At 37.9% G+C, this 27,083-nt stretch overlaps 1 protein-coding gene across 3 annotated transcripts in view; it reads left to right on the top strand.

Moving 5' to 3' along the window:
• LOC112571236 (MAPK/MAK/MRK overlapping kinase-like) overlaps positions 1–26,887 on the top strand; it is a 31,396-nt gene extending 4,509 nt beyond the window's left edge. The window contains exons 3-13 of one of the 3 annotated variants that reach the window (XM_025250108.1): positions 4,580–4,669; positions 5,978–6,048; positions 8,932–8,974; positions 16,271–16,319; positions 17,860–17,945; positions 18,501–18,593; positions 18,860–18,961; positions 20,938–21,111; positions 21,673–21,940; positions 22,585–22,782; positions 23,383–26,887. In XM_025250108.1, the coding sequence (XP_025105893.1) occupies positions 4,580–4,669; positions 5,978–6,048; positions 8,932–8,974; positions 16,271–16,319; positions 17,860–17,945; positions 18,501–18,593; positions 18,860–18,961; positions 20,938–21,111; positions 21,673–21,940; positions 22,585–22,782; positions 23,383–23,454 (1,246 nt within the window). In that variant the 3' untranslated portion in view covers positions 23,455–26,887. Of the gene's footprint in view, positions 1–4,579; positions 4,670–5,977; positions 6,049–7,715; positions 7,795–8,773; positions 8,853–8,931; positions 8,975–16,270; positions 16,320–17,859; positions 17,946–18,500; positions 18,594–18,859; positions 18,962–20,937; positions 21,112–21,672; positions 21,941–22,584; positions 22,783–23,382 lie in introns of all 3 variants that reach the window. The other 2 variants (XM_025250106.1, XM_025250107.1) reach the window with 2 other exon arrangements.
• The last annotated feature ends 196 nt before the right edge of the window (positions 26,888–27,083 follow it).

The raw sequence follows: 27,083 nt of genomic DNA, 5'->3' as shown, positions 1-27,083 counted from the left end.
TTTGTATATTTTCTTGCAGTCAAAACCGTATGCTCACAGTAAACCTTAGCACAAATGTTTTCTTACATTTTCTCTTAGTCGCGTTTGATCTTTCAGGATAGCCGTCACTATTACTGGGTAGGCAAAAGCGGCAAGAGGAATTTTGCTATCAAAAAAAAAAAAAAAAAAAAGAAATCGAAATGAATCCTTACTATTTTATGGTATTATCCTGCAATGTAAGGTTGAATGGTTTTAGAGGGAATGCGGTAAAGATAGGCGAGTAAAAGGCTTTTATTGTAGCGCAGTAGATATTGGATTAATACCTTCACACAATTCTTGCCGGTCTAGCTGAATCGGGCGATCATTCAATCTGCCAACAACAGATCATTCACTCTAGACTGCAAGAAGGGCTTTTCTCCAGTCAAGTTATCTAGCTGAAGAAGCGCCGAGCAATCACTCATGATAGGCCTGCATGTGCATGTCCTTGCTTGTACGCAGGACCGTGACGCGTACGTCCTTGCTTGTGAATTTATTGACAGATCGAAGGTCTGTTCGGTACAAAAGTCTTGCAAAGCCGCCAGGTGTGTCAGCACCCAGGTGTAACGACAGACAAGACCGCACCGCACTTGCAGTAGAATTCTTTTGGCGCACGTAGAAAATAGAAAATATCAGCAAAGTCAAAGAGCACACCTATGGATATAAAGTTGACAGTTGTACCTTTGTCGCTTTCTCTGCAGCTGCTGCTGACTGTAGCAGTGTAACGTACACGGTTTTGCGTTTGCTTTCTTGTAGGTATGATTCTTATAATCATGTCTTGTAGGTCTGATTCTTGTCCCATAGTTTCTCTTCTCCCCTGCTCGTTCTTTGCGCTTCTTTTTCAAAATCTCAATTATTTAAGTTTTTTGTTTCGACTCTACACTTTGAGGACTTGTCCACTGAGAGATAGCTCATGGAATTCCAGTTCGGATTAGCTTGAAGGTTAGGGTTTGTGTTCTCTCTCTCTCACTCTCACGCATTCACGTGCGCAAGCGCGGTCTGTCCGTAAAGTAATGAAAATGAAAATGAAAATCCAGTGCTCATTAGGAGTTACTCCTGGGGATGGTAGTTCAAGATAAGTAAAAGTGCGATGTTAGATAATCGGAAGGGCCCGTTTCAGTTATTCTAAACCTTCGCAGTGTCCGCGTTTGTTTTTTGTAAATTCTTGCTGAAATGTCTGGTCACAGGAACAACACAAACTTGTGTGGAGCAGGGGTACGTTATGACACTTGAGCGAATCACTCTTAACAGGTTTTGAGAGAATTGGCTGAAAAAGAATTCCAATCCTCTCACATACATCGTATAGCCCCGATTGGCTCCATGTGATTTCTCTTTGTTCCCCCCAAGATTAATGTTTGAGGCTGCCACTTCAATAGAGCCACGAGCGAGAACGAAATACTGCTATCAATAATGGAAGAGGCATTGGGAGTGTTGTGTGCGTTAACAAGGATTATATTTTAAAGATGATAAAAATGAATTAAAATTTTTCAGTTAATTGAAAATCATTCTCATAACTTTCCGGACAGTACTCGTATGTAGATAATACTCTAATAGTCATCGGCCTTTGTGGAGATAAAGAACACATTTGTAAACCCTCTTCGTCTTGGAGAAAACTAGTTCCTCAATTGCAAAAGGTATTCGTCTTTAAAGACATACCTCTCGAATGGCGCATCATATTCTAGAGCAGCGGTTTTTGAACTTTTCCTGACGAGTACCATCTTTCTAAAATTCGAATTGACCGAGTTCCTCCGTACTACCCGTCATACCTTCGCGTACCAATAGTGAAATCAGGGGTCTAGAGAACCTCGATCGAATCAGTAGCATCAATCAAGCTGACTGCTATCTTTATCTTCGAGGAAGTCTCTGCGGACCCATAGGTAGTTGTTTAATAGTTTGATCCCTGATTTACCGACCGTGTCTATAGCATTCCGAGGTATTCTAGCTCGAGAGCCGACTGAGGCTTAACCCTCGAAATTGAGCGATGAGATGAGCCGATTAGGTCACCATTAAGGTTTGGCAGCAAGACGAGTAGTCGGAGGTCATCCTTGAGGTTGGATTTTGTTTTCTTTGCCAGCAAACAACGAGCGCAAGTTGAACTACCTGTCAGATCGCGAAGAAATGGTATAAAAAGTAGATTGCGATCTTCGCTTTCGCTTCGTAACTCTGTTGATGTTAATCATTGTTGAAGTGGCATCCTCTCAAATATCGATCTTGGGGGAATAAGAATAATAACAACAACAACAACAAAACCTGACACTGACAAAGAAAGAGGAGAGGCAACTGTGAAACCTGAGACGTGGTTAAAAATTGATGGAGTATATTCTTTGTGAATAATTTGTAATAATAAAAATAGTGTGACCACTAAGTCAATTCTAAAGTTTATTGGTTTTTTAGCACTGAGTCTGTTTATTGTGGTTTTATTATTTTTGCTGACGTTTGAGAAATGCAATCCAATGATGTGCTGGAACCTTGCACGTACACCCTATATCTGATCTGCTCAAGCCAAATCACTTTTCCAATACGATTGTGGGTTAACTTCAAAAAAAATTGTCATTGCAAGACATAAATGTAAGATAATATAAACATAAATGTTAAAATATGGTGTTTATTGCTATTGGGAAACTGATATGTCGCGAAGAGGCACGGAGAACGCAGCTGGACCAAGCTGAGCTCTTCCCCATAACTTCTGTTTCTTAAATACTACTTAAAAGTAAGGCATTATATGCACCCATGTTTCGAGCTGTATACTGCTAGCGGTACCCGCCCACCCTGCACCCTCACCCCGCGCCCCTCGGCTTTTCCCGGATCTTGAATCGCAAACAAGATAGCAGTGTGCTCTGAGTGCCAAGGGCAGCGATATCAGTCATTGCCATTCAGACCTGAGTACTGCAGCTAAGAAGGTGTCGTCTGCTTCAAACAAGTGCCATTTATACAGGGTGCAAATTAAAAGCTAGTAGTTGGCTGTGCTTGCAGATGGTCAGACTTTGGCAAATAAATGTTGTAAAACATATTGCGAGATATCGACTCTGTCGAGGTTTAGAGCTGTAGTAGTGTAGTTGACGTATATGTTTTAAGGCGGCAGTCATCCACGCTTCCATCGCGCGCATCCAAACACACATATCCACCATCTGTTCATGCATATCCGCAGATAACGGGAGCGGGCTAGAGGTAAGGCGAAGCTCTTTAATGAATGTAATTGAGAGCAATCTATCATAGCATTACCTTTCCTTTGGTTTATTTTAATCAGCGAAGTCTGCAGCCAGTCTTATCGCACCATGAAGGGATAGGACTTTTGACCGAGCGCGATGTGATCAACCTGGATACTAGAAACTTCAACTAAGCTATTAGTGTTGGTTATTTATAGGAACCCTCTTCGCCCGACAGTCAACAATTTAAACACTTTGTAGAAGTGCGTGTGTCCACATCAGTCTTTTTGGAGTTCTAATAGGAGTTTCTGCGAGTAGTACTTTTTTGGAGGCGAGTTGTAAATGTTTCTGAGAGTGGGCCTTTTCCATTGTCACGATTTTGGAGACGAGGTCTAATAGGGGCTTTCTGCTTGCGTCCTTGCCCTGTCCTTGTGGACAGAAATTAATGTCTATCCATATCCATCCACAATCGTCTTTGTGCGAAAGCGTGAGTGTGAATGCCTTGACTTGGTTGGTCTGACGAGTATATGGAAGGCGGGAGAAACCCTGAGAAACAATTTGCCCTTGTTCTTGATGTCGTCGTCGCTTTAACTGCGTCTGTATTCCTTCGGGTATACGAGGATATTGTGGCTACAGGTTGAAAACGAACGTTGCTATAACCAACCTTGTTTTCTTTCAACGAACAAGAGGAAAATAATCTACAGCACTGTTAGAAAAGTTGGGAAAATGGCCACATGCTCGGTAATTTTGAAAAAAAATTGATAACGATGTGAACTTTTATCCCACACTCCAGGAATTCACTCTGATCCCCACTAAATTCTGGAAAACAACTAATTAAGCCACAATCACGTTATCAATGGCCGAAATTTGTGAATATTAATTTAATTATGTATGGTGGTGACAAACAAGGGTTACTATATAAATATTTATTTTGTAGACCCTTTCCCTTTTCTCATTTATTCTCAACAGACCTAAAAATAGACTCGTACCTATTTACGCGAAACTTTTTTTTATATGAGCACCTAAATTCAAAACCTTGTATAAATATAGTAAGACGGAAAGAATAGACTGAGCATACCGCGTCAAATGAATTTAAGTATGAATTCAAATTAACAACGTCTAGAAAAGAAAAGAAAAAGAAGAAGAAAAAAAACAAACAAACAAACGAGAAGAAAGAAGAAAGAGAAAGAGAAGTTTTGAGATTTCCAAAGGACTAATAGGGTAGGAAGGAGAGTTACGCAATGTGATATAGCTCCTGATGTGTGGGCGAGAGACAACTCCAAGTAGTTGTGCGGATAAATTGCGGATAAATTTGATAAATGTCGCGTATAGCTCCGTGGTCTGATGACGGATGTTTGTCGTATGATAAACTGATGAAGAAATGACACGTGGCAGATACTCTTTGTTGATTATTGCAGCATCGAGCAGGTGAACAACCTTCGGGAGATTCAAGCCATGCGGCGACTGAGTCCCCACGCCAACGTGCTGGAGCTCTTTGAGATCATCTTGTGAGTATCCCTTATCTTTCTCCGCCACCTTTAATGAGAAACCGTCCTCTGATTTCCCCACACCGTATCTTCTGAGTATCCGTTGTCAGCTTTACCCACTACCTATTCTTATGCGGCTGCTGTATTCATCACCTTTTATGAGTACCATTATCTGACTGCCCATCACCTGTTATCTGCTTTACTCACCGCCACTTGTGAGTACCTGTTTTGTGGCTGCTTGACCACCACTTCATACTTGCACAGTGTTTTGCTGGCCCATTCCATCACATTTTTCGTACGCGAGATACTGCATTTTACCCCGAACATGTTTTTTTTTATTTCATTGACAAGACCTCAACTTCTGATGATCAGTTCTCTCCTTACTTAAGGTTAAATCCTCTTCCTCCTGCTTGTTGTCTTTCCTAATGTTTTATGCGTTTTATTTTTACTTATTACATTTATAACGTCTTTTAAAGTCTAAAGCTGTGTTGAAAAATGACATTTTGTTGGTACTCAATACCCCCATAAAAGTATAGATTGGTATAGAGGTATAGATTGTTTGAGACAGTGGCTAAGAAAGCTAAGAAAAAAATAATCTCTGTCTTTTTTTAAATATCTTTATGTCAGCCTTTAAATGGTCCTGTACATTGCTCTCGCCATGAGATACCTCAGTTGCTGACGGCGTAAAACTCCAACTGAGACATTGGCGACAGTACGAGGAAACGGGTGCATTGTCTTTGTCTCGAGTCGGCTTATGTCCTATTTGCCTTCTGTCAAAGGACAGCGGTGCAGCAACTTCTAGACTCGCTAATGATTTTGTAGCTGGCAAAAGACTTAGAGCTAGAGCTACGTATTCTCTCTTCTTCAAACACGAGACATGTTGAGATGAAAGGAATGCTGTTTGCCATTCCTAGTGTATCAGGGGATTTCGTGATCGACACTGCCACCATATCCCCTCCATATCCCTTCCCCTTCCCCACCACCGCCAGTGACTTGGCAGCGCACGTCGTTGGTCTAACTTTATTACTTTTTTTGGATGAAGTTCGACATGATTCAATTTCCCAAGCAATAAGTCTTTGGATAAAACGGGGAGAAACATTCCTTCATGGCCATTTTTGCAACCGACTGTCGTTGAAATGCATAAGTGCTCTATTATACCTATTGTCGACAATACACAAATATATTGATTCTTTTGTGCTGTCTTTTATATCTATTAGGACACAAGACAAATATGTTCGTTGATTATTGTGTGTTGTCTTTTATACAATTAACAGTACACAAATATGCTGGTCATATGGCGGTTTTTTTTTTTTTGTTTTTTGCTTGCAGCGACAAAAAATCGGGCACCCTGGTACTGATATGCGAACTCATGGATATGAACATCTACGAACTGATTCGAGGTAAGAAAAAAAGAGTAGAGAGGGAGAGTGAGAAAAGATGCACAACAAAGTGGTAAAATAGTCCAAGATGACACACTGGCGATGGTACACATTACATGTACCAGGGACACGATTTTGAAGTAATTGGTAAATTGATATAGGAACTGTATATATATATTGTAATTCGTTAGGATATGTGGACTGAGTAAAGGGGTAATTATGGTACATATACATTTGTTCCATGCACACTATCTTGTAATAAGCACTGACTGACGGGGTGAACTGTGAAAGGTAAATTATAATCAACATTATACCTTAAGTTACACATTTTATGTTTTCAGTGTCTTTTGGCAGACAGTTTAAATTTTCTCTTGAAGGGGTAAACACATAGTTCTGGAATTTTGGATCTTCGCTTTGCAGCTTGTGTGTGTCCGTCTGTCTACCCACCCATCCACCCACTCTCCGTTCGTCTGTATCTGTGTATTGCTGAGATGACCCCATGGTAAGGGGGATAATGGTGCTTTAAATCAGTGTATAATTTTGATTACACATTTTTTTTTTCTATATTTCTCCTGTCCTGTAGCCTAGGTTACATGTTTGTCTTATTGTATGCTGGCAATGTCCATATCCATCTTGCTAGCATGGGAGGGGTGGATAAAAGTGGGAGGGGTATACAGAACCCTCAGTGGTGAAGCGACAGCTCAAACATCTCAAGGAACGGAAGAAAATTTTTGCAGTTAATTACTTTCAGAAGGTAAAGTGATTAACTTCAACATTTGTGATATGGGGGTAATATAACTTCTTGATTTATTTACTATAACTATTTCTTATTAATATTTTATAATTTTGACCATTATTTTAATAGAAGATTTTCCCTGCTCTCGTACAGTGTGAGGGAGTTGAGCTGCTATTGTACTCGCTATGTTGGAACGTGTTAAGCATGTTTTGCACAATGAAGACAATTATAGCGCGAGGAAACTGTAAATGAGTTTTTCCGAGTTCCCTCAGGGAGATAGGGGTGCTGGATTGGGAAGAAGTTGGTGTTGGAGGACCTTTAATTGAGACCTGGCGGTGTGAGATTAATACGGAAGCTGCCTAGCGGAGAGTTTGTTCGCTGGACACCCGCCCACTCTTTGGCGGCATATCAAAGCCTGTCATCAAGGAGGGCAGGACGTTAATTAAATCCAGTCCACAGCTCTTCAATCGCTCGCCAGGGCGCAATGGGTTGCTGCTGTTTTACGTCCATAATTTTCCCCGGTCAGCGATGATTCTGGAAGGAAGCTGAGACTTGCGGGAGAACACGCCGAGAACTCTTAGCGTGGAGCACCTGGGTGTTGTACTTGCTGCCAGTCGAAGCATAGTTGTACGTGTCGCCAGACATCCATGCATTACACAGACGTTTCTAGACTTCTCGTCTTCCATCGCTTATCCATTTGTGCTTTGAATGACTGTCCACTGTCTTTCTGTCAGCTAGTCGGACAGTCGATCGATTGTGGTGTGTGTGTGTGTATATGTTTGAGTGATTTTTATATTCGAAACATTGTCTTTCCTATTCTACGAATTTCCTATTGACAGCAACACGCATGCACGCACTGACAATGTGTTGGTTATGCTCATGTCTGTTCACATGATGGTGTCACGTACGGTCACTTGCTCGACACTTATGGACGATTGCGCTCTTGTTTTAGGGAAAAGGCACTACCTTCCAGAGCGGAAAGTAAAGCATTACATGTACCAGTTAATGAAATCCATAGATCATGTGCATCGGTGAGATTCTTTGTAACTAGATGGAAACCGCCAACAGATTAGTCCTGTAGCGTCCAAACGCTGTTCATATTCCTGCGCTTGGTGTGTACCATCTGTAGCGACCTCTGTGTGCTTCATCTTGAGATCTGCGAGCTTTCTCTTATAACAAAACTCCGTTTTTACTCTCTTAGGTAAGCCTGAAGCAGTTTAGTCCTGTTCTTATACTAGACAACATGCTATCTGCTACACCAGTGCCGTTTGATGAAAATCCTGTTGCTTGCAGATATTGTGATGTCTTTTACGTAGAAGAAAATTTTCCTTTTTTTCTTGGTCTTGAATTTGCTAGTAAAGAGCATGCTTGTAGTTTCATCTAACAGCATCCTTACTTCTGTGTGCAAAATATCATCATCGCCGTTATTTCTGCTATCATCTCGACCCCCATCTCTGTCTCCAGCAACGATCACAGAACTTGTAATATTCAGACAGGCATGCACATGTAGGTCGTATTGAACAAGTTTATTCTAGCATGAAAGAGAGAACAAATAGAAAGAACATTCCTGCTTAATACTGGTATTAATCGGAGCGTCACTGCTTAAATAAACTTGTGAAAAAGCAGTTTTTTTGTTCTCTTTCAAAGAGAAAGGGGACTTCAGACTACATGTATTTATATATTTGACCAGTTTTCAATCCAAATTATATATCATTCCGGTCTATTTAAACTAATTTCTCTAATGTACCTCTGTATTTTGCTACCTTGTACTCTGTATACAATCTTGCGCATTTCAACGACAAATGTAATCTCACAGAAATGCATCAAGCTCGTAATAGTTGTCATACACCTGTGTAAACTATTACCTGCGTGTTTGCTTTGTGTAAATGCTTGCCCTCTCCCACGCCTGTACCCACCATTGTATTGTTCTATGGGATGCTAGGGTAGGAAGTCAAGGGTCGTTCTTATGTTGTGTTTGTACTGAGTTCATTTTCATCCGCTACATTCCAGGGAAAAAGCAGCTTATCCCGGAGAGAACATGCCAAAACTATTTGTATCAGCTAGTTAAATCCGTATACCACATGCATCGGTAAGCTTGGCTGAAGCTCCGTGTCTTGTGTGCACCACTGTCTTTTTGCTATCTTGTGCATGGAGTATATTGTGTGCAGCGCTTTCTTGCCTGTATCTGGAAAACTGCATTTGGAGTATTGTGTGCGTAGATTTTAACGAGCGTTTTTTTTTTTAAATTATGCATGAAACTTTTATGCTTGATGAGAACTTGCAGATTAAATCTTTGCGCTTCCGTTTAAAGTGTGACAGCTTATTTGATATCTATTACAAGTCAGTTTTGTTTTTTTTTAAATCTGGTTTTCTATTTTTGTATTTGTTAATTTCGAAGAACACAATGCTGAAATCTCAGTTTGAGTGATTGCTTATACTAATAATATAATAAACAATACTTGTGTTTTTACATTTTTATAAACAATTGTTATGATTGGTTCACGAAATTCATGTTATTATATACTTTATTATCGATTTTGGTTTGTGTGAAGTTTTGTTTGCGAATGATTACATAAATTTGTAAATCCTGAACATGAACTATTTTACACAACTGGATACACTCATCTATTTTCCTTTGTGTTAATCTTATGACCATTTGTTGCAGCAACCTGTATTTATCAATTAATTCTCCGTAGACAGTTTTACCGAGTTTGGTATTCAACAACTCATAACATTTTAAAAGTAATTTTTAATTGATTTCCAAACAGGTAATTTGTTTTTCGCCAGTTTTATACCACTGAAAATTTGCATTTTGATGAAAACATCTCTCACAACCGCCTCGCTTCACAAATAAGTAGTGCGTACTTAGACAAACCCACATGCTTCGTAGGAAGAGAAAAGGCCTAAACGGCCGTCTCAGTTCTGTCATCGCCAAGAGATTCATAACTGCAAGGAAAAGGGAAATTGTTCGCTCATTACCCGTCCTCTTGGCTTCGTTGATTCTTACTCTTTCCTCCTGTCCGAGCCTCGATCTTAAAATCGACTTGCAAATCAACAGATTACTTTTAAAAAGCAGGTTGTTGAGAGAGGACGGGAGGTTAAAAGTCTCGGATAACGAGATGCTTAATGACCAGTGGCATCCCTTCCTCCCCATCCTCACCATTGCAATACATGGCATGCTGAAACCGCCTCACCTAACCCTCCCTCCTAACCAGGCACATTTATACCACGAAAGACACTTTTATCATACTCAAGTGGGATGGCACGATGTACTGAGGGACAATACTCGTGCACTGTGCCTACAGCAGAATACACCATAGGAACACATAAACATTCACCATCTTATCCAAACCTTAGAAGAAAAAAAAAAAAAGAGTTGAAACAAGTATGGGAGGTAAAAACTTCTCGTTATTGTGCTGAGCGTTCCTGCGCTCAGTAAACAGACTTTAGACACGGAGAGTAGTCGACAGTTACAGCGTGGCTGAGCATGTAATAAAATGCTATGTACTACTTGTCACCGGCGACAAGGAAGAGATAGATCTGCAAGGTCGTACCAGCGAATCTATTGACCGATAGCAACCGTGTATATCATGGGTTGCTTCATTTTGTCTATGTTAACCCTTCAAAGCGCAAATGCGCTTCTTTCTTTTCTTGTGGGCACTTACTTAAAGTCAAAGGACTCAACCTGTTCCCTGTATGTAAAATAGCAGACACAACAGGTGATACGTGATTCAATACATATAGTACAGTGTTTATGTGAGTGGCCAACAGGCGAGGGTGTCAGTGTGTGTCCGTGATTATTTTCTTCCTTGCAAGTTCTGTTTTGATGTTTACTTCTTACTGTTGTGAAGACATCTCTTATTATTTTGTCAGTTTCGGTTTAAGAGGCAAACATTCACTGGTGTAGATGTCATGATTTCGCAATCCGCGGTGCGATGATTTAGGGTGCTGTCATCATACAAGAAGTTAGAGAAGTGACTCCAAGAGTACATCCGATGCAAGAGTTCTGGTATTTCGCTGCACTGCTACACTGACGCAACACATCAGCTACTCAGTGGAATGAGCATCCATGAAGTGGCAGATTTACAACAACAACTCCACCCGTGAGACTCCGGATAACACGGATAGTTAATTATTAAAAAAAGTGAAGCTCCGCTGTTTAATATTACTGTTTCTTTGAGATGGTGGTACTAATAATTATTTAAAAAATTGATGAAATACCACCTATATACGATCTTTAAATATTACCGTTCCTCAGAAGTGGTGGTTGTGACGTGAAAAGACAGAGAAAGGATGACAACCATGTCCAAGTATTGAAGAGGTGAACGCACATCAAAATATAGGGTCTCTATGACGTCATTACTTCTAAGGGACGTCAGCAGCAGGATTTAAGTCTGACGTAACTATCATTTGTGTACTCTTGATGCCTGTGCTGCCTCACGTGCCGTTGGTAGGCAGCTTTCCGCTCTTCAGAGAGTTTCACAATTTCAACCGCCCAAGTTGACACGTAACTACCATTGTACATCTATTGGAAAGTCCCATTTTCAATGGCACAGCATGGGGCAGTATTTTGTAAAGGTCAGCTGACGACAGTCCGATATAAAAAATGCTATGTCGCACATTCCCCCTCCTCTCTCACACACACACAAATCCTTTTCGGTCCCCCTCCGCTTTTTTGACGCTGCACACAGAGGTTTGAGTCTTGCCAGCATCTACTTCTCTTTCGAACGTACGTTCTGTGCAGTTCAACAAATAACTATAATATGTTTCCTGTCAACAGTTTGAATACTGTACTATTCTCGTGGCTCTTTCTGGACCAGTCACCTTTCGTTCCAGTGTCCTCGAGTAAGAAAAGATTTGTTTGACGAATTGTGACTCCATTATACTTCCTGACTGTCGTCATTCTAATGGCAATACCTTCTGGTCGCTCTTGTGCTTGGATTGTCTGGCGCACGTCTCAGTCGTCATTAGAGAGTTTGAGATTCATGACGCGTGGGGAAGACGGGTACTGCAACGGGTAGGGCCCGCCTCTAAGTGTACCCGTTCTGAGAAAGCGATTGCGATTAAGCGACGGGAGCGCGAATGCAAAGGGAAGTAACTGCATGCATAGACAATTTTTTTTGCCTCTGAAAGTAAAATAAAAATATGCAAATGCTAGTAGTGACCAGGGATAACCAGTACAATTTAATTTCAAAATTTCTCAGCATTTCATTCCTGACCCACTATAATTCCTAAGAATAATAAACTATTACACAATCAAAATTTGTTAAATGAAAATGCTACAAAAGATGAAATTGCTTATGGTTACTGCTTAAATTATGTCATAACTGTAATAGTATATACAGAACAACATAACAAAATAATATATATACATAATTAAAAAAAATAAATATTACAACTGTATAATAAATAAAAAATTAATAACATAAAGAAATAATTTTTGCCTATGGTATGAAATATTTATTCAAGAGTTATAGATAGTTGTTCCTATTGCTCTATAATAGTACTAAGAAATATTTAACGGTTAAGTCATAGCTGGAAAATGATTATTATGTCCTCACATAAAATGTTAAATTACCTAGACAAACTTGGCCCAGTAGTTGGCTCTTTTGTAACTGTAAATAATTTCTGGAAGGATGTTTTAAAAGCGTACGAGATATTTGGAGAAAGTGTTGTGTGTAAACATATTGAAGAGATTATATCAGAGCCTATTTTTGTAACAATAAAATTAAGATTGGGAATAAACCATTTTTTATAGAAGTTGGGTAGACAAAGGGATATATTTAATTAAACACTTGCTGGATGAAAGAGGTAATTTTTATCATGTCAAGATGTTAAAAGGATATATGATGTAAACATTAATTTTGTCTCTCTAAATGGTTGCATAGAAGCCATAAAGGAATATATGCATCAAGGCAGAGAGAATGCAACTGATCCATCACCGCTTGACTATGATACAAATAAAACTCTTAGTGTAATTCAATCTGTACAGAAAGGTGCAAGACTGTATTATGATAACATGGTAACTAATACACATGTGCCTAACTGTTGCTCAAAATGGGATACAAGACTAAATAGAAATGTAGATTGGCACATTATCTTCAGGAAAGTAGCCAAGATTAAAGATATTAAATTAAAATGGCTCCAAATCAGAGTCTTGCATAGAATACTAGGGACAAAATAGCTTTATTTAATATGGGTCTAGAAATTGATGATTTTTGTAATCACTGTAGAAGTGAAAAAGAAAACATTCAACATATTTTTGGAAATGTAAATGTGTTCAAGATTTCTGGCAAACTTTCAAAATTATGTCAAATAAATGTGGGATTATGACAAGGATGATATTATGTGAACACCTGGTTTTATTTGGATGCAGTAATAACTTTAAGACAGATGATGTACTGGATTTAATCTTACTACTTGCTAAATATACATATACTCTTGCAGATTCAAAAAAACCACACCTCAGTTGCAACCATTCATTCAGATACTGCAATATAGATATAAAATTGAAATTTTTAATGCTCGCCTGGAAATGAAAGAAGAAAAGTTGTACAACTTTGGTTACCTTATATAAAACTTGTTGACCAAACTTAAGCAGTGACTAGACTTTCATACATGTTGACATATACTACCTTATATGTCTTTTATATTGTTATATATGGTATGGTGCAATGGAGTGAATGGCTTAAACATAGAATATGCCATATCATTAATAGGTAAATGAATAAATGTTTATATATTCAAAAAATAAATAAAATAATGTGTAAAGTATAATAAGGAGAAAAATAAATGTTTATATATGTGAAATAGAGAGCTAGTTGTTAGATACTAGATAGTATATTGAAATTACTTTAAATCAGAGTTCTGCACAAAATGTTGGGGACAAAAAAATGCCTGGCACTATTTAATGTTTGTGATATTGTTATGTATGCTCGTTATAATTCAAGGAATATGATTTTGATGATTTTGTAATGTAAATGTAATGTGTTAATGTAAAATAAATGTTAATAAAGTAAAAAAAAAAATATTTAACGGTTATTTTTGGGATAGATAACTAATGATGAAGAAAATTATAATTATTATCTTTAACAGTTTTATCTCGTCATTAAATAACTTTACACGAAAAGTGTCTGAGCAAGTCTTGTACATACGATTGAATAGACATAAACCAGCGATTGCAGGCATGGTCGTTTTTCACTGCTTTAACTTCATAAACAAGCAACTTAGTTTGATTTCCAGCATAAAGTATGATTGCAGAAGATTTAAATATTATAAACAGTTGAAATTATATTGACTATCCTTGCAAAAAAAGCTGAAATAAAGCGAACAATTTACACGTTCTGGTCACAACCGCTAGACTCCAATCTACTCGTCGCGCCGTGTAGCTGTACGGCTGGCTGTGGCAGAAGTGATGACGTCACACGCAAGTTCCCGTGACGCTACACGTTGCCGTCCCCGTACGCGTCGCGCCAGCGCTGAGTCTCAAACTCTCTATTGTGACAGGCCAGGCCACTGGGGCTGTTCGCCTCGGAACCCAAGGGCTCGACCTCCTGCTGATATTTATCTGTACATCCGAGGCACAGAACCTGATGTCTGTGGTTTGAAGGTTTCGCCACTCGTCAGGGTGAGAACAGCATGGCTTGGGTCTTCGCCACGAGATAAGCAATAGCTTCCTGTACTAGCGCCTTTCACCCAAACCCTATTTTGCAGGCCCCCTAGGCCGCACCCCAAACCCCCCATCTAATTAGTCTCACAATTTCTTGGTGTATTGGTAGATCAAATGGTTTTAAAATGTGATCTGGTATAACTATTCGGTCATTGGTATGTGAGGTGTTAGGGAACACGTATACCCAGCTGTTTTTCGTGAGGCTGTGCTGTCCCCTCTCCCTCAGGTACGTCCGGTGGCGTAACGGTTGCAGCCTGTCACCAATGCAGTGAAGATTGGGTGCCCTAGGTTCAGATCTCATCTCAGGCGCGCTGTTCTTTCACTGCATGTGGCATCTGTTTACAAGGCTGGCTGCCTTGCCTTGATATAGCCTGAACTGCTGGCTCGGCCTAAAACACAAATATCCCTCTTCCTCGCTCTGGACTCATCCCAAACCATGGGTACCCATTCAGCTGATATTGGCGAACTTGAGTAATCCGTATCTTAATTATTTATAACACCCAAACTAATTATATATATGTAACGTTTGTGCTTTGTCGGGCAATGGATAACTCTTTACAGACTTTCATTCAATGCACTTCTTTAACATTCAAACACTTTGTTACAACACTCACACATGTTCATTCACAAAATCAGTAAATCAAAATCAAAATCAAAATCAAAACAGACTTTATTGTCTGCCCAGGAGACCCAGGGCAGAAATTTGTCTTTGCTCACATACCATACAGACATTTAACACACAGTTAGGAGTAAAAGTGAGGAGTAAATAGTGTTGATTGCACAGTCATCAAAGCAGTGTATCTTTATCCTAACAACAACTTGGGTGACCAAGGGCCTAAAGCACTGCTGAACAAAAAGAAACATTTGTTCATCACGGGCAGAAGCCACGACAGAAGATTAGTACATAGAGAGGACCATGATGCTATCCGTTGGGTGGACAGAGGCTCTACGAGCATACTAGTTAGTCCGCTTTCAGTAGTTTGCGGTGGACAACGAGTGTCGACGAGATTGAAACAGAGGTCGAGTTAGCTCTCGCCATAAACCGATGTGTCAGAATGCGGCTCGTGGTTACATCTTGAGCTCGCTGGAGGGACCTGCCAGACGTCGAGTTATGATGCTTCCGCATGACACAAGAGATACGCCGAGAAAGATCTATATAATAAAATAGATCTATCTATACGTAAAACAAAAGAATGTAATTTACAAGGAAAGATGCAGTAGAACAGTAAATATATGCAATAATAGTTTACATCTAGGTCCAAACTTGTAGTTAGCATGCAGATTAGGAATGTGTTCATTTTCTCATAGGCAGATGCCAAGTTCAGTGATTTGGGGTATCCCTAGTCACCCCTTTGATATTGGGTTGATTCCTGGGAAAGTGATAAATTTTCTCTTGAGATCCATTTGCATTTTCCTGCCTCTTGGTGGGAAGGTGATGCTGTAGTTGGCCTTAGTCTCATTTGCATCTCCTAGTGTCTTAGTGGGAGTGATACTGTTGATGGTTTTAGCAACTTAACCAAAAGTAGAAAGACGTTTTCTACAATACACAGTGTTTGAATCACTATCACCACCATCATCATTGGAAGAATGAAAAGTATTGTTGAAATGATTTTTTTTTTTTTTTTAGTTTACTTTCCAAAGGTGAAATTTGCTAGTTACAAACATGTTCAGCATCAAAACATTAAGGCAGTCTGATAGATTTCAAGTTTATATTGATTTTCATTGATGTTTCATTAATAGCACATGTTTTCACACACCATATCAATCTTAGTCTGTTCTCAAAATGAAATAAAAAATGAAATGATGACTAACTTGCATTTTGGATGAATTTCTGTCAGAAATGGTATATTCCATCGAGATGTCAAGCCAGAAAATATTTTGATACGGGTGAGTGTTCAGTATTTGTAGAAGCATGCCATACATGTCAAGTATTTCACATTTTGCGTATCTTTTACAAATATGTTTCTGAACTTTTGGCATAGTACGAATTTCTGACAAAAGTTTTGAATTTTTATTACTTATTATAAAAATTTGAAACTTTTTTCCGGTCTCCTGTAGATTTTTCCTATTACAGATTTCTTTTTTGACTAAATTTGGTAGTTCAAGATGGAACCATAGATGTCTGGCTGGAACTGCTTCAAAACATTTTTTCCAATGCGCATTATCTCAGCTGCGTTGTAGATTCACGTTTTCGCTTCTGTTTCTGCTTTTGTTTTCATCAAATGCCATTTTTGGAATGGAGCCAACATAATTGAAATGACAGTGGAAAGAAAGGTGTGAATTCAGGCTATGCAACCCCTGTTCCTTGCTCCGAAATCCAAACAACAAATTTCAGTTAATAGTAAAGTCATAAAATTGGCTTATAACGACTTCTGCCAAATGTTTGCTGACTAAAAGTAAAATTACAAAAACCATTAAGTGTTAGAAATGTAACTCAAGGTTAGTGGTTGAAAGAAGGCCTGGGTGTAAGATGTGAATGGAAGGTGTTGTCATAAAGTTGGAGATTTGTTGGCTTTGAAATTCTACAGATGAAGAGAGTTAACAATGTCTAGGCAAGACCTGATGGTAGTTGTGCTGGGATGAGGGGTTAGAAAGGAAATGAAGATGGTCTAAGAAAGTTAGCAGTCCCACATAACTCCCCCACCCACTAGAGAAAAGAGGAGTTGGTGGTAATGAGGAGAATAGAACACGATCATTTCTCTTGGATTATGAATACTGCCTTGTCTATCATTGTGGTACCCTGCTTCACCTTAAGACGTTGGTATGTTTATTCAAACAGCTTCTTTCACATATTAGTCGCCTATAGGATTTTAATTTTGTTGTTTTCTGGGTTTTTTGTGATGTTTTTAATCCACTGAGTTTTTCTGTTCAAGTCAAGAAAACGCTTGCTTAATGACTTTCAGTGCAGATAAGTTATATAGTTAGTCACTGTGGCAGGAGAGGTATTGGCTAGACCTGTAGGTGCAGGACTGAAGTTTGAAGAGTATTTATAAGAAAAAAATTTGTGCTTGATTTATTTTAACTATAAACGTAGTTGTGCTTTGTTGATTTTGGCTGTCAGAGAAAAATCAGGGAATTAGCTTTATGGTTTCTGTTGTGTCTTATTGGTTTTTATGAGAAATCTTTTGACTTTACCACCAAAATACTTGATATGTATGGCATGTTGTGACCACTTTCAATGTCAAGATATTGAAGACTAGAGCTATCAAGCACATTATTTTTGCATAATAATAATGTTTTGAAAATTTTAGGATTGATAATTAATACCATAACAAAAACTAGTAAAAAGAAAGGTGATGCAGGAGAACTTTTAACCATGAACACTTTCTAAACCAAGTGCTTAGATTTTTATTTAGCACAAAGCCCTATGCCTGAAGTATAAGTAATAATTGATTTCTTTAAGGTATGTTTTTTTTATATTCTTCAGGATGACTTGTTAAAATTGGCAGACTTTGGTTCCTGTCGAAGTGTTTACTCAAAGCAACCCTACACAGAATATATCTCCACAAGATGGTACTGTTATAATTGCATTTTTGTCTGTTTAAAGTGCATCCTAAATGACATCACCTGCAGCAAAAGCAATGACAATATCAGTTAGCTTCCAGAACTTTACTCTGTCAGTGTTATGCTTGAAAATGGCTTTTATTTAACAGCCATCTTACTCCACCTTTAAGAAGCTTCTTTGTGGTTTAAGAAACCAATGACAAAAAAAGGGCTTTAAATGGTTAGAAAAGTTATTTCCTCTTTTATTGAGACATTTCTCAGTGGTGGTACAAATTGCAAGGTCCAGTTTATTCCATTTTGTTGAGCGGTTTGAGAACTTGATATACACGCTATTGGCCTATTTATATGTATTTATAACATACTGTGAGCTGATTTTGCTAACATAGCTAGCAAAAATCAATATGGATTCTTAGTATTGTGCTAGAGGATACTCTTTGTTGCCTGCAGACACTGAGTGTGCTTCCAACTGTCTAAAAAAAACAAGATCACTCGCATTTTACCCTTTCTGCATTTGTTGCAGTAAAATTCACACCATCAAAATATTGTGTGTTTCTGATGTGACAGGTACCGAGCACCAGAGTGCCTTTTAACTGATGGATACTACACTTACAAGATGGATTTATGGAGTGTTGGTTGTGTCTTCTTTGAAATCCTCAGGTCTGGTGTAAACCTTTTTTTATTTAAATTTGTTAGGGGCTAAAATTTTCTTGAGGATTCTGAAATGGCTTGAGTGAAGTTTTAGTTACAAAGAAATTGGGTTTTGTTTCTCTTCTGTTGGTTTTTTAACTTTAGATTGATGAAGTACCTGGCTTTTAATTGGTTCATCTCTTATAACCTGATTTGACTTTGAAGAAAGTGAGGCTTAATAAGTAAAATATATATTTTATTATTACATGATTTTCTGGTTTCTTTTTTGCATTTAGCTTGCATCCACTTTTTCCTGGAGCTAATGAAGTAGATCAGATAGCGAAGATTCATGACATCATGGGCACACCAGAGCCAGCTGTCCTTAGTAAGCTTAAGAGGTTGGTGCATAGTTCTTAAATTAAAACTTAACTCTTTATAAGTGTTTGTGCCACCTACAAAAAATAACCACACTTTTAGCATTAACCAGTTAGTGATAGAAGTCAGTAAAGTTTGCTTTTGCTACCAAGGAATTATCTTTTTACCCTATCAGCATATATGCTTATTATGGGAGATTAGAGGTTGATGCATCTTTCTCTCTTTTATTGTGAACTAGTAAGTGATCAGCATAGAAGTCTGATCCTTGTTTGCTTTTGCCACCGAATTATCTTCTTTTTTCCCTTCCCGTCAGCAAAAATGCTCATTACAGGAGATTTGTTTGTTAGTCTCTTGATGCTGGAAAGTAGGGTTGAAGTTAGCTCATTGCGCTATTTGATAGGAAAGTACTAGGAGAGTGTCTAGGTGAGTGAATTAACACTGAATGACTGGATGTATCTTTCACTTCTGATATTCTAGTTTGTTTTGATTCATTGGTCAGCAGGCAACAAGAGAAGGCATCATATTTAATCTAGAGGAGCAATTGTCTGACATCATTTTTTTTTATATTAATACAGAGATGCATAGAGATCATCCCCTATGGAGATTATGCCGTTATTAAATGTTATGATTGTTATATCTTCTCTCTCACTTAGTTCTTAACTCAAATTAAACATATACAGTATACATACATACAGTCTTATATATTCTTCTATACAGTCTCGTTTCTGACTCCTCTACCAGCCTCCCGCCTCCTGTATCTTTCTCCCCAGACAGGGTCATTAAGGTCCTCCATCTAGACTATCTGTTAATAGTCATTTCCCTAGGATACAAGATCCCTCCTTTTCTTTACAAATTTAAGTTACTAATAAACTTTTTAGTGACAGAAATTTTATACTTATTTTATCTGCCTCAAATTGTTTCCATCTGCTGATTCTATAACAATCTAGCCTACTATCAAACAAGAATTAGTCAAACAATTTATGTCTCCAGTACTCACAAGATTAAATGTCAATGGATCTTCTTCCCACTTTTTACTCATAAACCTAAGTGTAACATATTAATAACAAAAGAGTCTTGTACCTATCTGATATCTCCTCATGAACAGAATTATGAATAGTTTCTCCTTCTTGTATTAATTTTCGGTACTTGTGGCGCATAAAAGTTGCATTCAGATGCACCATGTAATGTTTGTTGATAGCAATCACTGCTTTCTTTTATTCTTCTTCATTTTCCCTGTCAGGCAAAGTTTTTAACATGTCTCTTATTTGTCTTCCTATGGTATATAACAACAGTGCTCTTCGTTGTCTCTTGTTGGTATTCTCATCAGTAGAGATGAAGAATCCCGTACTGTCTGTATAAGCTTCGAATTCTTCAGCCATAATGTCCACTGAACACTTGCTCTGTTCATGTCACCCATAGGTTCAAATGGTGGTGGTCTGGCAAGCAAACTGTGAAACCTATTCCTTCGGCTACGTCGCTTGTTTTCCTCATCACCATTGTTATATCTTCTTTCTCTTGCACTCACTGCTTAACTCAAATTGAACATAAATACATATATTTATTTACACACACATATCAGTCTTATCGTCTGTTCTATGGCATGACATCTTTCTTCTATACAGTCTTGTCTCTGACTCCTCTTCTGGGTTCCCACCTCCTGTATCTTTCTTCCCAGAGGGGTTTATTAAGGTCCTCTGTCTAGACTATTAATAGTCATTTCCCTAGGATACGACAATGATCTATTTACATTCCATAATTAACTGTCAGTTTTTTCACAGTATCTGTGTCATGGCAATAGGTGTTTATTATGCAGGATTGCACTACAAATAACAATATCCAAGAAAAAAAACTACAGCTGGCTACAGCAGTAGATTGTCACAGAATGAAAACAATCTGATGTAGTTTTATAGTTTTATAGCGCGCCAGTATCCGCATCACAAAGATGCGCTCAATGCGAAATCTGGAAATAACAGTGTTATTTATGCTGCTTCTTTTACAGGTCTAGAGGTATGAGTTTTAACTTTCCTCCCAAAAAAGGATCAGGAATAGAACGGCTTCTACCTCATGTCTCACAAGAAGCTATTGAGCTCATTTACCAGCTGTGCACCTATGACCCAGATGACCGTATCACAGCCAGGCAGGCTCTCAAACATCACTACTTCAAAGAGTTCAGGTCAGCTCAGACAAAACACTTTTAACAATACAGCAGATCTCACAAAGCAGCATTAGGAAGACAGTCATACCAGAAAATAGCTTCTTGCCTCATCGGTTACCAGAAACAAACTTATTAAGGCTGTAATCATCCATTCATGCAGCATATTTCAAGCAGAGCTGAAACTAGACCAAGAAAGAGCAATAAATATTTGCAACTGGTGAATAAATGCACTTTTGTCACTAAAAATTTCTCAAACTTTCTGTAAAAAGAATATTTTCACCAAGGGTAATTTTGTCTGTCTTCAATTTCTTTGATATTATTGAGCTGTTTTGCGTCAGATTTTATGTTAAATAGAGATCGAGTGTAATTAATAAAATGTTCCATATCAATGCCACTCTTTTACTCTAAATGGACCTCATGTTTTCTTTCTAGGGCCCCAGTTTTTAGGTGTCCTAGAATAATCTTTGGTGTGTGTATACATGTAGGCAACAGATACAAGCAAAATTTGTGTTCCCACGAGCATTAAAATTAGGTATATCGACATATAAATAAGAGTTTGATTGCTTATCTTATCCTCAGGGATATGGAGAAGAAAGCAACTTCCATTGCCAAACAGAGGCATCTGCAAGAATCAGTGAATGCTGTGCAAGAAAATGCCTCTGTGGATAATACTGATGGCAGCGGTGAAAAGCTGTCCAGTGGAATCACTACTCATGATGTCACCATTGCCACAGATCAGCAACATTCTCCTACCAAAGCAGAGCTAACAGAAATCACAATGTACCCGACTATTCCCAAGGCTCAGTCTCTACCACTTCACTCACAGACATTAAAGGAGAGAAAACGGGTAATTGTCTAAAGGTATTGTAATTGTAACCAGTATGATGTTTCCAAGAACAGTAGAGAGTGAGGCAAAGGACATGAGCCACATGGGCCCAACTGAGGGGTGCTGCCCAAAACTGGGTCCACTGGTGAGGTGTTGTTGTGGCCCTATGGTCCTCAAGGAGTAACAAGGAATAAACTATGATGTTTCCTCTTTGTTGTTTCTAGGGATGGGCCAGTCTTGCAAGAATGAACACCAAAGAGCTTTTATGGAGGCAGAGCTGATTTATCTCTATAATGTAGATGGAATGATATAATAACTCACTTCCTTTCAAAGACTATTTTTCTTTGTATATCATAAAGGGCCATGGAACTCTCATGATTTTGTTTCACCACAGTCAATGGTGGAACAAGACTCTGTGAATGAAGGAATATAACAGTCTGCTTCTACTAGATCAGAAATATGCATGTCAACAAGTGTCAGTTAGGTTCCCAGTTACATTATCTGTGACAGAAGGGCATCCTACTGTTGCATTCTTCTCTAACTTCAACTTTGAGTGCAGTGCAACTCTGTTTCTTAGTGTTGTTATGGCCTACAGCTACAGCCCTACTGCTGTAGAGGACAGGTTTGTGTTTCACAGTTGCAGAATTGGTTAATGATTGTTGCAGAGGAGGAACAAGCGTCAGACTGAGAGCCATGGGTATATGCACCACACAGGCCTTCTTCCTCGTGTTCCCATGCATCAGGCTACTTTCAACCCCACTTTTCATTCTACTTCCTTTTCTGCTGCCTTCAACAAACTGGCTGATGGTGCTGGCTCAACTGCCCTACTTCCCACAATCAGCAATGCATACAAGCCTCACAAGGTATGATACAATTTCAACAATGGAATGTGTAAGTTCCTGGCTGGCACATAACAAATAATGTCAGGAAATGTGACCTGCTTGAGTTTCTGGGAAGTGGAAGACTGAACATTGTTAATTTAGAGCAGAAAGTTAATTTAATGTCATGACATTATGACAAGGACATAATATTTGACAAGAAGTCATTAAAATATGCTAATTCTCAAAATCTTAGTGAAAATATCTGTCCAGGAGGTATAAGCACATAATACAGTTTTTACCTGAGTTTTTCAAAAAAGATTTCCCATGATGTCACAAATGCTGGTTTGCTCACAAGTGTGCAATTCCTCATTAGCATATGCCTGAAGCTGTCACATTTACAGCGACCTTCAGTGTCATGGGAAATACAAATTTAAGTCAGTCCATGTATGCTTTTCTTTGAAAGAAAAAATACAAATAAAAATTCACATTTAATCAACCTGTTTGCTATGCTAACTCACCAATAACTTTGAGCTTCATGTCATGTCCAACACAGGTTTGCCTTTCGCACACTTTGCATGTGACTGTCCCAGTGAAATGTTGAAACTTTTGTAACTGCTTTAATCTGATCCTTTCTGTCTGCAGGCCACAGCTGCCAAAACGTCAAAGAGTTTCTTAAGCAGCTACACTCTTCCTTCACTGGACAGACATTACTGAGAATAACTGTTATCAATCCTGTTTCCTCTGTTTGGATGTTAACAAGGACTCTCATGTTATGCTGACAGATGTTCCTCCTAAGTCCTGCATGTCTGTTGTTTGCTTCCCATTCTGTTGATATTCCCCTACCCAGACAAGAGTAATGTTCATGTTGATATCATCATAGTAATTAAAGACACAGTTACTGGTGGCTCTTGATAATTAAACGTTTTGTGAAAGCATGAGGTCAATGCACTGAGCACTGGGTTTTCAAAACTGATCATCGTGTAGATATTTTCCCTCTTGTTCCAGAATGTATGTTTATATGAGACACAAAATCTCTTGGTGAACCTCACTATGTGGGGAGCAAACCAGGACTTCGCAAGAAGGATTAAAAGAGGTGTTTGTTTGCTAGAAATTTATATGTGAAGTGTTTTTCATGCTGTTCAGGAGATGACCTAAGACATTAATGTGCAACCAGCAATTGTTATGCATTGTACATTAGTTCTGCAAATAGTGACCAATGTCTTCAAATATTAGATCAGGACAAGTCTGTGATTTCACGTAACCATGACATTCTACAGTATTTCTATCATTGAGATTTAGTTGTACAGCACACTTCACAAACATTCCAAAAAGCTCTTTTTCCAAGCATTATTTCTGTGGAGCAATAATGTTATCTGTTTCATGTCAAGTAATTTAAAATTGTTTTTGCAAAATTTAATAAGTAGCACACAGAAATGTTACAACATTGTATGTAAGAAAAACTACCTACAAGCTGTAGGGGCAGTGAATGTCCGTTTACTGTGTTTAAAGAACAGCATATGGAAGGCAGAGCCCAATCCACACATACTGCCATCTTTACCTTCACTGATAAATCACATACCCATTACTGCAGAGTGGGTAAAGGGAGCTGTCCAAGCACAGGTCCAAACATTCCTCAAACCAACAAACTTCCACCCTTCTACTTGACAGTGAAACGCCCTAACCACCAGGCTATGGAGCCTTCTTTCATAACTTGGTTTTTTATTTAAAGAGAAAAATTGGTGGTTAAGAATTTTATGGCATAAAATTAGCAAAAGCTGATATTCATTGCACTAATTTGAGATCTCTGGGAATATATCAGTATTTTATGAGCTTACAGCAAAGAAGAAGAAAAAACTAAAGTTAGCATGTAAACCTACCCCTCCCCCATTTTTTGTTTCAGTCTGAAGAAATGCATTATTTAGAGGTACACTTTCAAACAGGTTTCTCGAAAATACTCTACTGCTTGCTCATTATGGAACAATGTAGTGATGTGCTTGTGGATGTAACATCTGGTATACCACAGCATGCTGTTCTTTGTTCCTTAACATTTTACATGTTTACAAAAAAAACTCTGAAGTTTAAAGAACTGACTTGGCCTTATGGTGAAAAATTAGGTGAGGTCAGTGACAGCTTTAAACTTGCCCAGACAGTTTATCAGTTTTGCTATGAGAATTTCCCTCATTGTTACCATTTTAGATCAACAGTTTACTCTTTTAAAAATTGAAACAGTACTGTACACTGATGTTGGAAGATTATTAAAAAGAATTATAATCACTGGAAGCCTGTCACTACTGCTATTTCCCTATCTCTGAAGATTATATGCACAGAACATTTACAACAAAACCAAAAAGAAGGCAGCCGAGCACATTGTGATCCTCTTTTCTTGAGATCCCCAAATGGCCTTGCAATAAATAAATTATAAATAAAATTTGCTGTTGGTCTTTTCTCAGGAAAAAAAAATAGCAATATGGTGTGTGGTTGTTTAAGATTTTGTATAGCTGTTTAGTGTTAAAAATAGAGTTTGCACATGCATGACACAAACAAATGCACACAAACTGAATGGTGTATTCCTCTAGCAGTTAAAAGCTATTTTAGATGCATATCTTGGTAACAATAATATGCCTTGTGCTGAAGAGGTGTTATTGGCCAATTAACTTTGGGCAAAATAACATAATTTAAATCCGGCTTTGGAAGATCTTTTTAAAACTTATTGACTAAACCTGGAAATATCCTTGAACGTTGAAATTTGATAATCTCTGTGGGGAAATTCTCATTTTATTCAGCCCTCTGTGTGTGCATGGGCAGAACATGTATGCATGTACACTTCGTTTCTTTGAGGAAAAAATGCATGTATGTACAATTAATCTTGTGTGCATCCTAGTGCAAACCAAATGATGGGTGAAATATTTTTTTAATTTAAATATTTATTAAAGTTTAATATCAGTGTGTTCTTTTGTGCAAGCTGGTCCTTTGACTTTCACTTGAGCATTTGTGTGTGCATGTGGGAAAGAGAAAGTTCAAGACATAAATTCATTATTTGTATCATTTTGTTATGGATTTAGGATTTTTGGATTTTGTTATGGATAGAAAAGGATCTTTGATTTAGGCAGTTTTCACCTGATAACTTGTCTCAAAATTCATATTTGTTCTCTTCTTTCAAGCTTCGTATTTCCTGACCCCAAGATCACTGCTTGATATGGTATATGCAAGTGACTGAAAAGAGTTAAATTATTTTGATTTTCCTAATTCTAATTACAAACTTTTTATATTTTTATATCAAATTTTGAGATAAAATTATTTACTTCAGTGGAAGAGCTAGACTCCTTTAACAAAAATCCAGAAGATATGAGATGGTTTTTGCAATATTGACTGTTTTGTATAGCATCAGGTTATGACTATGCTTTATGAAGTTTAAAAATTCTGCATCATTGCCTTCAGTCCAGAGCTTACATACAGTGAACATCATAGAATAACTGATGTGTTTATTTCTTAAAAGTTGATGCAGAATAATATACTTTTTGTATACTCATATAGACAGAGCAGAAAATTCAAGAAAAGGTTAACAACCTGTAAACTGATTAAGTCAAGTTAATGGGTTTTTTTAGTACTTGTACTGTACTTTGTAATGTAACTTGAGTGCAGATTGCTGTACCCATTCAAACTTTTTAGGATTCAGGAATGTATACTGGCTTGACATGTTTTCATGGCAGATATTAACCAGACTTAAAGCCATGAACTTCATTTTGATACAATTCTGCATAGTGAATTGACAGTATTTTTTTATCTGCTTTACAATTGTCATGGATTATGCACAAAGTCTCTTGCTCTGTATTATTCAAATAATATGCATTCCATTTTCTTTTGTGAATAACGCATGAGTAAATAGGATTTGTTTAAATAAGAATTATATAGTGTGTTACATAATTTAATTCACAATTCTGCACCACATTGTGCTGCATTGATGAAAGACATTGTGATTACACAAGTGCTAATTTAAAACTAACCACAACAAAAAGCATTAAAAACTTAAGTTAACATGTGTAACAGTCTCACAAATTTGTAAGCTGCCTTCTTAAAAGTTTTATTGATCGAGTGGCTTCATGTTCTTTAAAAGCTGCTTTTTCAATAAAGATCATTCAGAAAATCATATTACACTTAGTGAAACAACCCATGCTCAGAAGTTTCTTCTTTTATTAAGAAATGTGGTTCTGACATATGAAGATCTTGTTAAGGCAATATATGGAATGTTTCTGATCTGTAAACTCAGAACAATAAAGATAAGTACATGTTTACAGTATTAATGATATGTGCATCATACACTTCATAGTGCAATGCTTCGATCT

This window comes from Pomacea canaliculata, linkage group LG8 (genome assembly GCF_003073045.1).
Source record: "Pomacea canaliculata isolate SZHN2017 linkage group LG8, ASM307304v1, whole genome shotgun sequence".
NCBI lineage: Eukaryota > Metazoa > Mollusca > Gastropoda > Architaenioglossa > Ampullariidae > Pomacea > Pomacea canaliculata.
This window is presented reverse-complemented; position numbering and strand designations above follow the sequence as displayed.